The sequence below is a fragment of the Platalea leucorodia genome, assembly GCF_965183815.1.
Source record: "Platalea leucorodia genome assembly, chromosome: 1".
In the NCBI taxonomy this organism is placed as follows: Eukaryota; Metazoa; Chordata; class Aves; order Pelecaniformes; family Threskiornithidae; genus Platalea; species Platalea leucorodia.
The window spans coordinates 10725850-10742111 of NC_138823.1; the positions used below are offsets into that span (position 1 = coordinate 10725850).

Genomic DNA, 16262 nt, shown 5'->3' on the forward strand with positions numbered 1-16262 from the left:
GCCTAAATTAAATTAAAGTTAGCCGAATACAAAAGGCATAATTTTAAAATCAGTTGCAATAAAAATTGCTGCTATTTTTAAAAAAAATATTGATTCTTTAGCTATCAATTTTGTTTTAAAGTGCATGTTTTGAGCATGAACAAGATTTGGCATGAGAGTAAGCAGGTTGCTGACATGAAATGTTTACATACGCAGTCAAATTAAGTGACTTATATTATGGCTGAATTGTTAGACTGTTCTTTATTCATTTTGGACCCTGTCCTGCGTTTGTTTCTGCTGCTATACTGTGTATCCATGCTTCTTTCTACTCTGTTTCAGATAGCTTGCCTTGACAGGATCTTGGCTTTGACACAGTCAAGATCTTTCTTCAAGACTTGGCACTTAATCTTGTGATACTTAACGTTGTGTTTTTATGTGGAAGAGCAAGTAAGCTCTGTATTAAAAACAAATTTGCCAATTCTGTGTTAGGCCTGGCCCAATACTACAGTTTGAAGTCTTTTGTTCTTAAATCCTTTTATATCTTTGGAGTGAGCAGGCTAGTTAAATGCTTCTTGCACAATACCATAAAGAGCTAAACATCTAATGTCCATAAAGCTTTTCAGGGATACAAACTCCAAATTTGGAAAGGTTTTAGAGTTGTTTCTGAGATTTCCCCCCACCCCCCAGATATTTATATTGGTGCTACATTCCAGTGATTTGTGTGACTGACTATCAGAATAGATGCAAAAAATGTTCCAATAAATGATATAATGGGCTGTTGGCTTTTCCTTGCCTTAACACTGGTTAAGTGTGTGTTTTCTTTGGTCATTCACCTTACCTATTTGAAACAAGTATTCGTCTTAAGTATTCTACTAAAATCACTGCAGTGCCACTTTAACATGAGCAGAGGAAAACGCCCAGCTCTGTAAGGACAGTGTTGTTAATGTGAAACAGCCACCTACAACGTGGGAAACAGCTCAACTTTTGCATCGGTGTCATTACTGTCACAGTGCAAATCCTTTCCAAATTTACTGATTTGAATAGTAGCTAAAATACAGAATACTTTTGGTTGCAGATGGTGATCTCAAGCTAGCACTGAAAGTATTCTGCATTACCTCCAAAGAACTTGGCTAGGTTTCAGAGGAGCCACAAAGATAGCATTCTCCATAGTAATGATGATAGAGATGAATAAATTATTGCATCTCCAGCAGTCTGGGATTTTTCTCTCCCTTGCTTGTGTGGTTTGTCCCAGCCAGTTTCGGACGACTTGATGTGTTCTTCCCTGGGAAAAAAATCTCAGTTTAAATAGTGTTTGCTGTGCAGTGTAAACTTTTAACCCCAAACTTCTCTCCCTACTAGTTCTGTAGGCTAGCCAAATATTTTTTTAAATAGTCACTAAATGTGTGTGTTCCCCGCATGCAATATGTTGTCATACTTCCATAGCATTTAGTTCACATAACAGCGTTTGTATATTGTTTCAAGTCTACTCTTTTGTCTTGAATATGTTATCGTGTGAGCTTTTTGAACTCTAAATGTATATTGCATCTAGTGTAGTAATGTTCTGATTAAATTTAAAAGTAATTTAAAAACGAACTCCCCATTTACTTGAGGAACCTCAGTCTTCACTTTTCTTACTATTGGATTAAAAATGAGAAAGTTCATTGAATAACGAGGGGTTGGCTCCCTTGGCAACAATATCAAACCCCAGAACATTTCAATGAGTGCTTACTGTATTTGTTCTTTCTATGGAAAATGTTGCTGGGTAAAGGCAAAGCCTTGTCGTAAAGTTGTAGCAGGAATTTACATCCATGGAAGGGGAAATCCCTGAAATTGTATGCTTCCTTCATCCTGCTCTTTGGATGCCTGGCATTGCTGGTTGCTTTTCTTTAGTTGTCAAGACTAACTCCAGAAGCACAACTCCCTTACCTGCTTTGAGCCCTCCACATTGAGGAAAACGAGTGCTTTCTACAGCTACCTGAAAGGAGGCTGTAGCGAGGTGGGGGTCGGTCTCTGCTCCCAAGTAACAAGCAATAGGACGAGAGGAAACGGCCTCAAGCTGTGCCAGGGGAGGTTTAGGTTAGACATTAGGAAAAACTTCTTCACCAAAAGGGCAGTCAGGCACTGGCACAGGCTGCCCAGGGAAGTGGTTGAGTCCCCAGCCCTGCAGGTATTTACAAGACGGGTAGACGTGGTGCTTCGGGACATGGTTTAGTGGTGGACTTGGCAGTGCTAGGTTAATGGTGGGACTTGATGATCTTAAAGGTCTTTTCCAACCAAAACAGTTCTATGATTCTCAAGTGAAAGTCCTGTAGCTTGAGTCCTCAGGTACATAGTGGTATGTGAGAATGCTGCCTCCATCTATTCAGGATTACAGTAGTACTTAGGAAGAGGAACATTTCCCTCTTTCTCCAGCTGCGATGGGCTTTCAGAATACAGTGCTCTAACCTGCACTTGGAAGCAAATAAACCAATTGCTCTAAGCCAGCTGGCCCTAGGGCTTCAAGGTTTTCTATATTGTCTTTCAAATCTATCCTAATATATCCTAAATGTATTGTGAATATAAAAGAATTTAGGTTTGCTTTTTAAATTTGAGCTATTTTCTAGATGCAGAAGAATTAGAGATGGGAGAGAAACTTAGTTGGGACAAATCGGGTTTACAGCTTTCTTCTTTTGGAGAGGGCTGGGTGCACCAAAATTATGTACATACCAAGAGAAATAATCCAGTGCCTGCTGGATTTTAAAATATATATTGTTATAATCAAAACAAACAAGCAAAAAGCCTAAAAAAACCCCACCACCCCAACAAATTCAGTATAAACCACTGTTTTAGGTTTCCTGGAACATTTTAGGGAAATGAAATACAGTAGTTGGCTGATACGTCCTAAGTGAAACACACTAACAGAGGTGTCGAAGGTGTTGACTTGCATAGCCAGCTGTTCAGTGAAGACCACTTAATTTGTATCTGCAAGATGATTTTCATTTCTGAAGTTGGAAGGTCGTAGTACTACATCTGTTCTGCTTGTTGGTGGGTTTTGAAATGAGGAGGAGGAGTTCTCATGGGCCCTTCTGCTGTCCCCCCCCACCCCTGTTGAAATATGAACTCTCCTTACTAGAGAGGGTAAAGAAAAAATGGCATGAAAAATTAAATAGGCAAGAGATGTGCTCAGTGCGAGATGATCCAAGTGGCAAGTCTTGATTGCATTATTTAACAACACAATCTGGAATGCTACAGAGCTTCACGTTTTAGTCTGTATGTCATATAGCATTTCATGTTTGTGCATGAACTGCTGCCAGTCAACTGGTGCTTACCTGTCCTTTTCCCTCATTTTTTTTGTCTTCATTTCTTACAGCAGTCTTCAGCAGCTTTCAAAATTATAAATGTGACCTTTGTGATGATCTGAAAAGCACTGGCCACTTTTACTCAATGCCTAATCAATGTGGTGCTCTAATACTTTTTTTTTTTTTTAAAGGAGTGACCAGCTTTTTTTTACCTGTGCTAATTCTTGATGATTCTCAAAATATCACAGTTAAACTGTTGCAAGGTCTATACATAGGCATATTTGCTAATAATGCCCACTCTCTATGCATTAAACCGTAAAAATAAGAAGTATTGTGCAAAAATGACAGCAAAATCCAGACAGGCAATGCATGTGAAACTTATTTTCTCCTCATACAAACTTCATTTTTCTAATTTTTTTTTTTTTTTTTTTAGTGTGTAGCACTAGGATATTGCGATTTTTTTTTTTTTTTTTTTTTAAATGTAAGTATGTACCTAACTTCCATCACTGTTAGTGGGAGTTATACATATGGATCATGGAAAAAGCACTTTGAAAAAGACATTTTCCAGACCCTTTAAACTGCACAAAATCACAAAGATATATTGTCTGTAGATAGCTTTTTGTTTGTCCCTATAAAAAAGGATCTATTGTTAATACACTGACTTTTGGCATTGGAAATCCTGGATTAAAATATCCTGATATTTATTTCATAACATATTTTGCCCATGTAAACAGAGATGTGGGATTTTTTTTTTTCAGAGCTTCAGTGACAGCTTCAGTAACTAACTAAATTTTGTCTTTATATCAATCTAAAAGGATGTAACCTCACAGCTTAGCTTCCATCAGAATTTTAGAAGAAAAATTGATCTCATATCAGGTAAACCAGGTCTGAGATGTTTGTACTAGGTGATTATTTTTAAAGGTTAAAGCCTTTTGTTGATTCTTCTCAAAACATACTTATTGAATGACATTTCTTTAAACATGTATATGTAGCTTTTTTGAAATGATGATCAAATATACTTTTGGAAGGTCTTTAGCTAATTATAGAAAAACTGGGAGACAGCAGATATCCTTAAAGAGGGGGGAGGGAAAAAAAATAAGTTTACACTGGATCTTTCTGTTCTCAATGCTGCTTTTGCAATTAGTGCAACAAAGAATATGTTTTGAGAATTAAGTATATTTAGAAGTAAAAGATACAGTTCTTTCTGCAACCAGTAAAAAGGGAGGCAGGGAAGATGGAAAATAATCTGATGCAGTGTTTCTAGATAACCATAGACATGAACACCTCCTGTAATATCTGTAGTGAGCGTGTCTTTTGAGTGCTTACCTAAGTCTCTTGCACTGAGCTTGTACTGCACTCTAAGGCAAGATTGATATGATAGTCATGAAGATGACTTGTCAGGATCCCTTCTCCTAACCCAATTTTAAATAAGTCAGGAAGGAGAGATTCCAGGTGGATTTTTGGGATGCTAAATGAAGCTAAAAGACTACTAAAACGAATACAATTACTCTCTTGGAGTTTCTCATACATTGTAGTAGCTCTTCAGAGAATGAAAACTCTTGATGAGTTGCTGCATGAAGAATTTGTCCCGTAGGTGATGGTGTGCCTATTGCCATATTATTGTTATATATATATATTTAATATGTTCTGCTGTTTAGATGCCCAACCTACAGAATCTGAAAAGGAAATTTATAATCAGGTGAATGTAGTGTTAAAGGATGCAGAAGGAATACTGGAAGACTTGCAGTCATATAGAGGAGCTGGCCATGAAATACGAGAGGTGAGCTCGAGCGTTATGATTGCACACAACCTGTGGTTGTTCATTGTCTGATCCTAACCAAATACTGCTGGATTTTAACTTTGCTTGCAGGAGCTGTTTTGGCAGAGCATGTTGCCTATTAAAATTGCTGTCTTGAATGTTTGCTCTGGAATGTTCCTTTTTAACAGTGAAACAGATGTCGCTTATTTCAATAATATTAAGCTCATATGTAATAGCGAATGATGCTTTTCAAACTTTTTGTGGAATTGTTGTCATTGATTTTTCTTTATATTCCCACGTAAGCTCTTCTGGAGTTAGTGGCGAATTTGGAAAGAGCAGGGCGCGACTACAATGCAATATTGAGTAGTGTCGACATCTTTTTGTACACTAATTGGAGAAGTCTGATGTGTGGTAATCCTAATACAAAAGACATTTCATTTTCAATCCTTTTTAATTGGCTTTTGTTTACTAAAGTAGGTGTTTGGAACAGAAGCAAAGTTTCTTTACAGTGTGTCACTCCGTTTTTCCTTTACCTTTAAGAAAGGGTTGAATAAATATCCTCTCAGCCCCCTTCCCTTCTTCCTCAGATGCAGCAGTGGGGTTACATTGCTCCTAAAGTGAGGAGTTACTGTAACGTACTCTTAAGAAAACCTAGTACATAGGAGGAGTCTCTGTTCACTCTAGATGAATTTGAGATACTCGGAGCCATTCAGCTTTAAAGTGCCATGAGTTTTTATTCTGTCTCTGTTGAATTCATAAGGTAGGTTTAAGGAGGCACACAAAACCCTTAGGAGGGGAGATAGCTTATTTGTTCTTCAAGGAAGGAGCATGTTCAGGGAGAGGCTGTAGGATCTGGCAGGAATGTGTGTCTCAGCAGCAAAGCCTGCAGCTCCCATGGAGAAGGAAGAGAGACGCTCCTGAGAGGAGGCAGACATGGCAGGAAGGAAGCTTCCTAGGGACCAGAGAGGAGGGTGCTGCAACTCACAGCCCAGGGCTCACTGAAACAGATTTTGGAACCAAGGAGTTGACTGTGAAGATACAGCAGGAGAGTTATGAGCATTTTTATTTCTGTTTTCTTAGTAATTTTCAGTTGCTAAGTAGTCCAGTTTCTATCTTAAAAACTTGGAGAGACTGAATTTAAGGCTTTGTCTGTCTGGGAAGCTTACTGTAAAGAGATCTATGCATATATATCTCAAAGCTCTTGTATACACCATGTCTTAGTGGTGCTTTATGTTGTTGATTACGCTTAAATGTTATTACTGTAATATTTAGCCTGATTTTCACAACAAATTTGTTTGGTTTTTTCCTTCGCAAATTCAGAAATTGGTGATAGGTACCAATGTTAGGATGAGGCTTTGATAACTAGGCCTTTTTGCTTGGAGGTACCCCAATACAGTTGTTGATTTTAATTAACTAGATCTGGTTATGTAAATTTTCTTATTTGAGTAGCTTTGTTTTTAACAATTTCTTTATACTTTCTCCAAGTTATTTTCCTATTCAGGATACTTATTTTCAACACAAATATTTAGAGCTTTTTGGAACAGATGTGGGTTAGGACAGACTTGTCTCTCAACTGGAAACTTCTCAGTAGGCAGAATTTTGAATTACTAGCTCCTCAAACAATTGCCCTGCATAGATATTCCCCCCCCCCCCCCCCCCCAGTAGTGTATCGGTTATTCTTAATCTAAGCATATGTTTTTTCCTCTTTTTTTTCTAATTTAAGGCAATACAGCATCCCAATGATGAGAAGCTGCAAGAGAAGGCATGGGGTGCAGTTATTCCACTAGTAGGCAAACTAAAGAAATTCTATGAATTTTCTCAAAGACTAGGTAAGTGGAATGGTATTAACTTGGGGGGTTTTCTTGTCTTCATTAATTAGTACATTTGGCATAGGTCAAACCCTTGTTAGTAGATAAAGCTCATATTGCATAGATTCCTTCCATACACTGGAATGGATCTTATTTATATCTGCGTACTACCTCCTTGCATGTGAAAGCAAACTTGCTTCAGTGGATACCTGAGAGGAGAGAAAGAATGGGAGCATGCTTGTTATCCTCTTTCTCTACCCCTTTACTAACTCTAGAAAGCACTAACAAGCTGATTGTTTTGAAAATTAGTAGACTAATTCATCGGGAATGAATTCTGTTAATGTTTCTGACACCAAGAGTAATTAGAAGTGCCTGTATTATTCCCCCCCAAACACTAGAAATCATTTGGTTTGTGGAAATGCCTGATCTTGGTTCATGCAGGTGCAATACTTAAGATAGCACTTCATGCCTCTTACAAAACCAGCTTGACTGATGTTGTGGCTAAGCTGATTAAACCTGTTAGATTTGATTTGTTTTTTCACACTTTATCTGTTGTTACCTCACTTTTAGACAGAGTTATTAGCATAGCTCATGAGAAAATGAGCGCAAAAAATGGAAGCTTTTTGCAGGCAAGTTCTGCTTTGTTAAAGAGGTGAGGTATTTTTCTCAGGAAGATGAGCAGGAAGTTGGATTATAAGTTTATCCTAAAAAGAAATAAAACATGACTTTTGCTGGTAAGTATGTACCTCTTGAATTCTGTGTTATGTTAAAGGCTGCAGTGTGCTAACACAGGTAATTGAAACATTTTTTACACAAATGGTGCAGACAAAGCTTGAATAAAACTTTTCAAGAAGTTCAGTGCTGGTTAGACCTAGCCTTTACGGCAGTTTGTAAGTAAACATGATAACAGTGGCACATAGAAGCAATTCATCAGGACCCATTATTATTAACTACCATGTATTTTGGCAGATGTATATTTTAAGTCTAGCATTCAGAATATCAGTCAGTAGAGGCGACGAAGCAGGTGCGGTTGTATATTGCAAAATACTCTCCTCTCATTTAAGAGGCAGGATTGCGAGGTCTGTTGGGAGCCCTGACAAGCACTCCATATTCACCAACGCAACACCTGGAGCGAGAGCAGGCTCTTGCTAAGCAGTTTGCAGAAATTCTTCACTTTACACTCCGATTTGATGAGCTCAAGGTAAGAACTTGTTGTAATTTTGTAAGCACAAAGGCTAGCAAAGAGAAACGAGTCTATTTACTGAAGCAATCTGGGTTGTGTTCTGTTCTAGAACAGAGCATGCACTAGATAAATATCTACTATGCTCAGCTTGTTCGCGTGACCTAGAGTTAGATTAAACTGGAAAGCAGATGAAAAACCATATTAGCTTTAGGCAGTTGCTATATGTTCATATTAACCATGTTTCTTCATCTGAATTGGATATCTCTTGGGATAATGCTGCTGCTGCCTTTAGTATGTGCACACTCATAGTCCACCTATTTTCTTGCTAATGTGCAAAGAACTAAGCTGAAATGATATTAATTTGCTGGCCTGATCCTTGGAGTCAAACAAAGAAAGACTTTTTTTCAACCTACTAATTTCAAACTCCTATTTAGGAGTCTACTCCTTTTTTTGTTCTTGTTAGATCTTGTTCTGAAAAATCTGAGAATTTAACCAGAAAGCTTTATGTTCTACATATCACTTCCCAACATGTCACAGGCCTTTTTACTTCAGAAGTGTGAATATTTTCTTGTTCTCAGTATTATATTTTATGAAAACGTGTCCTTATATTTTTCTTGACTTTGTCACAACTCTTTTGCTTCCATATTATATAGATGACAAATCCTGCTATACAGAATGACTTCAGCTACTATAGAAGAACTCTGAGCCGTATGAGGATTAACAATGTCCCAGTAGGTAACCCTTGGAGGAGATGAAGTGTAATCTTATACTACCACCTATCTTTTTCACGTACAGAACAACTGCATTCTTTTTTCTTTCTGTTTTATAGGCAGAGGGAGAAAATGAAGTAAATAATGAGTTGGCAAACAGAATGTCTTTATTTTACGCTGAAGCAACGCCAATGCTGAAAACCTTAAGTGATGCTACAACAAAATTTGTGTCAGAGGTAAGAGTACAAATCTGTGGCTTGGATAGCGTACTTGAAAGCACTGCAGGGCTAGACACCATTTTGGAACACAAAACTCTTCTGCCAGGCTTAATCTGGCATCTAGAAATCAAACTTGGTTTTTGGAGCCTCAAGAAACATAAGAGTATCTTTCTCAGATGCCGTAGAGGTTAGAGTCAGTTCAGATAGCCACCTTGTGGATGCGTCGCAAAAAGGTAATGGATAGCATTACAACATTGGTAGTGATAGCTTTCCTCAAGGAGGGAGGTGGGAGAGGTAAGTGTGTTGCATGCATTTTGGTGGTGGTTTAGAGCAGAAACTTCAGAAAATTGAAAGGGAAACAGCTTGATTCTCGGTGCTTGAAATAGGGAACGGAATTGAAATGTACCTTCCTTTTCTCCTTCCCAAGACACTTTTTTCGCTCTGTAAAGTCAAGTATGCTTATGTTACTGCAGAAGAGGGGAGGAACCTGCACTGGAAAAGTATTCCAACATTTTGACGCATCCCTGTTTATCCTTAACTACCCAAGTAAATACTAGTGGTTAAATCCAGTCACGAGTATTGTGCTTGTCTTCTGGTAACTGTGATGATTTTTGTCTTACGTGCAAAGAATGCACACTATTTCTTAATAAAAAATTAATGGCACATTACATGATTAATAAAAAGATACATTTGTCTTTTAATATTTTTTCCTAAGTTCTGCTTTACACTGGAAATGGTTTGAGAAAAATGGCCTCTTATTTTACATTTCTTTGAGATGTTTGTCTGCAACAATTTTAAGTCTTACTGTTGAAGCAGGTGCATGTATTTGGCTGTAGAAATTTCTGTCTTTAAAAAGCAGGTTAGATGATTCCTTTAAAACTTCCCAAAAGTCAATAGTGTCAATGGTGTATTTAACTACAAACAAGCAAGCAAAACCCGTATGGTGGACTTTGCTCACTAAGTCGCTAATCTATATTGTAACATTTTTAAAGACCAGTGCAAGGCTACCTGCTTTACCATAGTTGTGTTGATGTTTTTAGTTCCTTCACATTGCCATGCCAGCAGATCACTGATTTAGTTTAGGTTTCGTCATATAACATTTCACAATAATTGAATTGGAAACTGTTTATCTTCTTCTGCAGAATAAAAATTTACCGATAGAGAATACTACAGATTGCTTAAGCACCATGGCTAGTGTGTGCAGGGTCATGCTGGAAACCCCGTGAGTACAAACAGTGCTTGTATTGTGTGTGAATCATCTCGGTATTTAAGATGCGAGTTGTGATGCATAAGGTGAAAGAAACATAATTGGGGTAATTAGGGGCTATGGTGTTTTCTTTTTACCAGGTTAGCTGTTTACCTTGACAGGAAACTAACTTGTCTCATTTTGCTAGCCGTGCAAATCATGTGGTCTACTTTTCTGAACATATTAATATTTAAAAATAGAATGGCTACGAAAGCTAGACAACCTCTTGGCACTCTTTATAAATGGTTTTCTCATGTATAATTCAGGAAAATATACTATTTGAGCATGATTGCCTAGGGCTTCTTGAAAGAGGGGTTATGTGCAATGTGTTGCGTGGTACCTCCTTGCGAGCTGGCTTGGCTGATGGCTGTAACAAAATTACAGCGCCCCTGTCTGGGGAATTAGGAGATGACTTTTAGGGGTGAAGGCAATCTTTTGTCTAGGGTAAATGTGAGAGGCACTGGGAGTATGAACAAGAAGTCAAACTAAACTTTGGTTTTTTATCTGTTTCTTCTGGGTTCTAAATAGTTTCCCACTGGTAAAATTACTCAGGCATGAGGTATGTCTTATTTAAATAAGTTTCTGTCCAAATAGCACAGTACATGTGTTTTGGAGCACATTAAGAGCTCCAGACATTTATATTCTTACCCTTCTTAGGAATGGTCTGCCCCATTCAAGAAAGTAGTTAAGCGTTGTTCGTTAAGTGTGCCTTTTTTTTGCCCTTCCCCCCCCCCGCCATGTCAGAAGTTCGGGTTGCGTGTATATTAGAGTGTGGCGGGGAAAAGGGTAGGAAGCATTGAAAGCAAAGTTAGTATGTATTGGTTTAATTTTTTTTTTTCCAAAAAAAAAACCCAAAAAACCTGAAATGGTGTAGCAGCAGTGTGCTATTTTAGGTTTGAGAATCTTTAATCTCCAGATAACTCTTTCTAAGCAGTGTTCTGACTTGTAGACAGGTTATTGAAAGGATAAAGGAAAACTCTCAAAAGTTTGGGGGGTTGGTGGGTTTGGTTTTTTTTGTTTGTTTTTGTTTTTTTTATCTGTGAGGATTTATAGTAGGATTTTTCTCTTTAATCTTATTTTGGGTGTTACTAGTATGTACCCTTATCTTGTGTTTGATAAATAATCATCTGTGTTTTTAAATTACAGTGAATATAGAAGCAGGTTTACAAATGAGGAAACAGTATCATTCTGTCTGAGGGTAATGGTGGGTGTCATCATACTCTATGACCACGTGCATCCAGTGGGCGCTTTTGCCAAAACTTCAAAAATTGATGTAAGTTTATTGTTACTAAATAATCTTCTGAATATTTAAATTGTATGTAGGCTCCTTTTTTTTGTCCTCCGGGTTCTAGTAGCCGATGTACACTTTGGATTGATGCTAAATGGGTAGTGGTAGCTGTTAGAAAACCATATACATAAGTAGCAAGAAATACAGGCTGGGCCTTCAGGCACATAAATGGTCATTGTTAGGTCATGAAAAATTCGTTTTGATGGAATTCAGGTAGTGTCTTGAAATACTTGTAAACAGTGATTGCATTGAAAGATCTGAATCAGAATGACTAGAAATAACAACGGCATCTAGCTTGTTCCTCACTATCTGGTAAAAAGCTAGGTTTGTTATCCACCAGTCTTCAGGTCTTTAACTTTCTGCTGTTGTTTGATAGTAAGTCTATGGAATACATGCTGTTACTGTAGCCGCTTCGTGGTTGTTTCAAGTGGACTGTTACCCTGTTGTATTAGCCACAGAGTTTGTCATTATTTCGCGGGCTGAATGTAATCATTCTTAATGGATTTACGATCAAGATTTTTGTTTACAGTTTGCTTTTTTTTTTTTTGAGGTCGATAAAGCAGAGCTTGACATCAAAGTTGCATTGTCTAAAGCTATGCAGATTTTTAAGTAGTTAAGCCATTCTGTCATAGGAAAATATAACATGGAAAGCTTAATTCCTTTCTGATATCAAGAAAATGTCTTTACGCTGCTGCAATTTTTAAATACTTATTTTTTTTTCTCTCTGACAAACTGAATGTAAAACGCTTCCGTAAACTTAGATGTTAGCATGAAATATAATTTTATAATATATAATAATATATATTATAATAATATAATAATAATATAATTTTATGAAGTATAATTTTTTTCACTCGTAGATGAAAGGATGCATCAAAGTTCTTAAAGACCAGCCTCCTAACAGTGTAGAAGGCCTTCTAAATGCTCTCAGGTACTCTTATTCTTTTATTTGAAATATTTTTATGTGAATTTTCATAAATTGTCCAGGGCATTTCCTTCAGCAGCAAAGTGTTCAGTCAGTGTTACGGGTAAAAGGTGAATGTGGTTATTGCACGCTTCTCTTCCAATGTGTCTTGAGACAGGGATGCATGAAGAAGGAAGCTACTGTGTTTTAAAAGCTAGGTTGTAAACTTACAGTTGTTCATTCTAAGATAACTTTTTGCATACTGCAACTGCACACAGGTTAAGAATGAGTCCGTAGAGGTAAGTGTGACAGAGCAGACATTGTACCTGAAGGTAAAACTGGTGACAAAGTATAATACATACTAAAAGCTAACTAAAAGTTAACTGCGATTACGTGTACTGACTGAACTACCAAACAAGCACATGAGCAGCTGCAGCCTGCGCACTGTGACTTGTGCCAGATTACCAAAGAAATGGCTGAACTAATTGGCATTGGCCATATCCTCAGCTGTGTGTGGTTTGACCATGCCTTAATGATTTTATTTATTTTTAGTAGAATGTAAGAGTAGTTTCATGTGATTTTTATGTTTCGCAGATAGCTTCAGACATGTAAGGCAGATATTTTTTTTTTGGTATGTAACTAGAAATTCTTCCTCTTTCACAAAGTATTTATAGGGAGGTACTTAAGGCAATGTTTTTGCTGTAGAATAGATGAGAAAGTTGCCACATTAATTGGAGAGGTAAAGAAAAATTAATAATTCTGTATAGAAACCTAGAAACTGCTAATTTGAGTCATAAAGCTGTGTGTGTAGTCAGTAGCATGTTCTTCATGTGGGTGTCCAGCACCAGAGGAGTGGCAAGAAGTGCCAAAATGTGATAGGCAGATGAAGGCTTCATTCCTGGCCCTACTTGAAAAAGTATCATATTACTTTGGTAACAGTTAACTGTAACTAGGTATTGCTATTCATGTGCTCACTTTGAAATGTGGAAGCCTTAGTTTGTCTTGCCTGAAAGCGTGCAGTTGTATTTTGTTTTTCTTGTCTATAGTGAAACTGCTTTAATTTCGTTTGCCCTCTTTTTTTGTGTTAAGATGTGGTAAGAAGTGAAATAGTGTGGTATTATAAGTGGTTTCACTTGCGAAGTTTTTTCAGACTATTAGCTGAAGAAAAAAAAAAAAAAATCTGGGCTTAATTTAAGACTTCATGTGAGAATTTCCATGCCAAAATCGTTTTGTTATTCATCTCTGAGCCTCCTGTACATGATCAGTCTTTGAGATGGTGATCAGTAAAAACACAAGCTTCCAGAGGGAAAATGGTATATTAGCATTTATTTTCTGACTGATTTATTGCGATTGCAGCTGCAAACGAACAGCGATCTTTACTGGTCCCCCATTTTTCCCCATCATGGTTGACACTATTAAAGTACATGGAAAGCATAGCTCAGGTTCTCACTTCGTTGTGCGTTATTTTGTGGTTAGTGGCGTAAATTCAGTCCGTGCTGTCATGCTGACCTTTCACCACACCAGCCCATTTCATGCATACCTACTTTAACAGTCCTAGCTTCATACATTTGATTACTCATTTGGGTAGGGTATTTAAATCTTTTAAAAATCACATTTGGAACTGTTAGGAAGAGATGCAGCGGTGACATGCTATGTGTGTGTGGTGAAAGCAGATTCAAGATGATGTCATGAGAAATGAAGTCCAAATCTAAGTGTTTGATTCTGGAGGAGTGTTAGAAGTTCTCGTGTTTTCTCAAGAGATAGATAATGTCTTAAAAGCAAATGGAAGGTGGTATGGATTTTGGAGGGAGATCAGCTGTTTATAATTTGAAATTCATATAAGTATTGTAATCATGTTCAGCTTTTTCACATGGGCAGAATACCCAGTGCAATAACTTTTCAGGATTTTAGAAAGCCTTAGGCCTCTTGTTTGTAGAATGTATGAATTACCAAAAAGTGCTGAAATCTATATAGATATTAATTTTCAAAACAAAAAGTCATTATATATTCTTCAAGTGAACAACTAAAATGTCACTGTGGTTGCAGATAACCATGAAAGTCCTAATTTAACATGTTAAATTTAAATTACAGAATAAGTTTTTACTTGCTTTTAGATTACAGTTAGGAAAGGAAGATCAGGGAAATTAATCGTACAAAGAAGCCAGCGTTGAGGATATACAGTACTTTCTTTTAAAATAAGAGATGACTAAGTGTTTTGTAGTGATTTAAAAATGTGCTGATGTCCTAGAGAATTTTGAAGGGGGAAAGGGCTGGAATAAACATGTGTACACTCTTTAGTTTTAGCAGCACAGCAGCACAGTTACTTAACTAAAAAGGAAATTAGGCTGAAAAACAATTAAATCCATTCTCACTGAGCGATCTTAGAAAGGCTTGGTCACTGGAAGTTTTGAAGAAAAGTTTCTGAAGCTGTGTTTTATTTGAAGATGTTTCCTGTGGACAGAGACCTCAGAGTTAGTCTTATTGATAATTACCTGTCACAAGAGGTAACATGAGTTTACTATAAAATGGCCTATGAGCACGAAAGCCAACAGCCAGCTGAGGCTTATTTTTAACTCCCCTTGGTGCAAGGCTGTTGGGTTATAGTTCTGGTTGATAATGGCATTTTCTGATCACAATGTCTGGTTTGTGTACTTGGTAACCGTGGAGTGTGGGGGGGTCATCAGTGGCTGAGGGTTTTACTCTGGTACATTCAGGTTGAGCCATAAACAAAGAAATTATGTATTTGTTAAGCCAAAATGAAATAGCATCTATGCTTGTCTCAACTTGATTTTTATTTCTGTGTTTAGGTACACAACAAAGCATTTGAATGATGAGACTACCTCCAAGCAAATTAAATCCATGTTGCAATAACAGTTACCTGGAATTCGCTCCTGCTGTAGACAAACAGTATTCTGCAATGACTGAGATGCACAGATTTTTTTTTTAGTGATTGCAACTACTATCTCGTTCATTCTTGCTTTTTATTTTCTCTCTTCCTGTTTACCCTTTTTTTTAATCACTTTCTTGTTCTTAAGTAAGCTCAGACTTCTTTTCTGTGCCAAATCAATGAAAATTATCAATTCTGGAAAGCATTTCTACTTTTCAGAATAGCCATCCTAAGTGGCAGCTAATTATGCGTTGCATTTGGATTTCTCTGTACTGGGGAAAGATTTGTGACTTGAACTAAATATTTTTAAACTTGTGGTTTTTTCTTTTTTTGAAAAACTAATATTTAATATTGCTTCTTCTGCATGGCAAGACTGCCTACTTCTGCTATTTAAAAATCCCTTGATGACTTCATTTTCTATTGCAGCTCCTTTTCATGTGCAACCATGAGGAAACTAAAAGCAGATTTGTTTAAATTAACTGTGTTTGTACAAAATGGTACCCAACACAAAGGTTTTTTTAAATGAGTAAAAACTGTTTTGTTTAAAAGTTACGTTTGCATTTTGACTCATTTTTGTAAGGATGTATGTTGTATGTTTAACCTTTAATAACTAACGTTAAACTGTGGTGTGTGCGTAGCAAAATTACGTATGCATGTTCATGTCAAATGATTGGCTGTGGATAAGATAATAAAATCAGCTTTCATTTTTCTAAGTGTGGTTTGATTTACCAGTATTTTGAGTGAGATGTCTTCGTGCTCTTTGGATTTTTACAAAAAAATAAATTTATAAATTTTATATAGTGAAAACTCTGCTGTTTCATTACCAGTAACCACTAGTCTAATCCACTGATTTAAGCCTAGCGTGTTTCAGGGTTCTTGCTCTCCACTCTGTGCTGCTTCCCTGTCCCCAGAAATACTACTCGTACAGGCTTTGGGGCGAAGAATTTTTTGCAATCCTTATAGATCCCGGTGGGCATTGCTGAAGAACCTGCATCTTGGCTA

At 37.1% G+C, this 16262-nt stretch overlaps 1 protein-coding gene across 7 annotated transcripts in view; it reads left to right on the forward strand.

Moving 5' to 3' along the window:
• The window catches only part of CYRIB (CYFIP related Rac1 interactor B), a 102166-nt gene extending 86193 nt beyond the window's left edge, over positions 1–15973 (forward strand). For all 7 annotated transcript variants that reach the window (XM_082312582.1, XM_082312581.1, XM_082312585.1 and 4 more), the window contains 9 exons: positions 4916–5037; positions 6740–6845; positions 7889–8025; positions 8661–8738; positions 8837–8953; positions 10078–10157; positions 11328–11454; positions 12330–12400; positions 15181–15973. In XM_082312582.1, the coding sequence (XP_082168708.1) occupies positions 4916–5037; positions 6740–6845; positions 7889–8025; positions 8661–8738; positions 8837–8953; positions 10078–10157; positions 11328–11454; positions 12330–12400; positions 15181–15244 (902 nt within the window). In that variant the 3' untranslated portion in view covers positions 15245–15973. The remainder of the gene's footprint in view (positions 1–4915; positions 5038–6739; positions 6846–7888; positions 8026–8660; positions 8739–8836; positions 8954–10077; positions 10158–11327; positions 11455–12329; positions 12401–15180) is intronic.
• Positions 15974–16262: the final 289 nt, after the last annotated feature.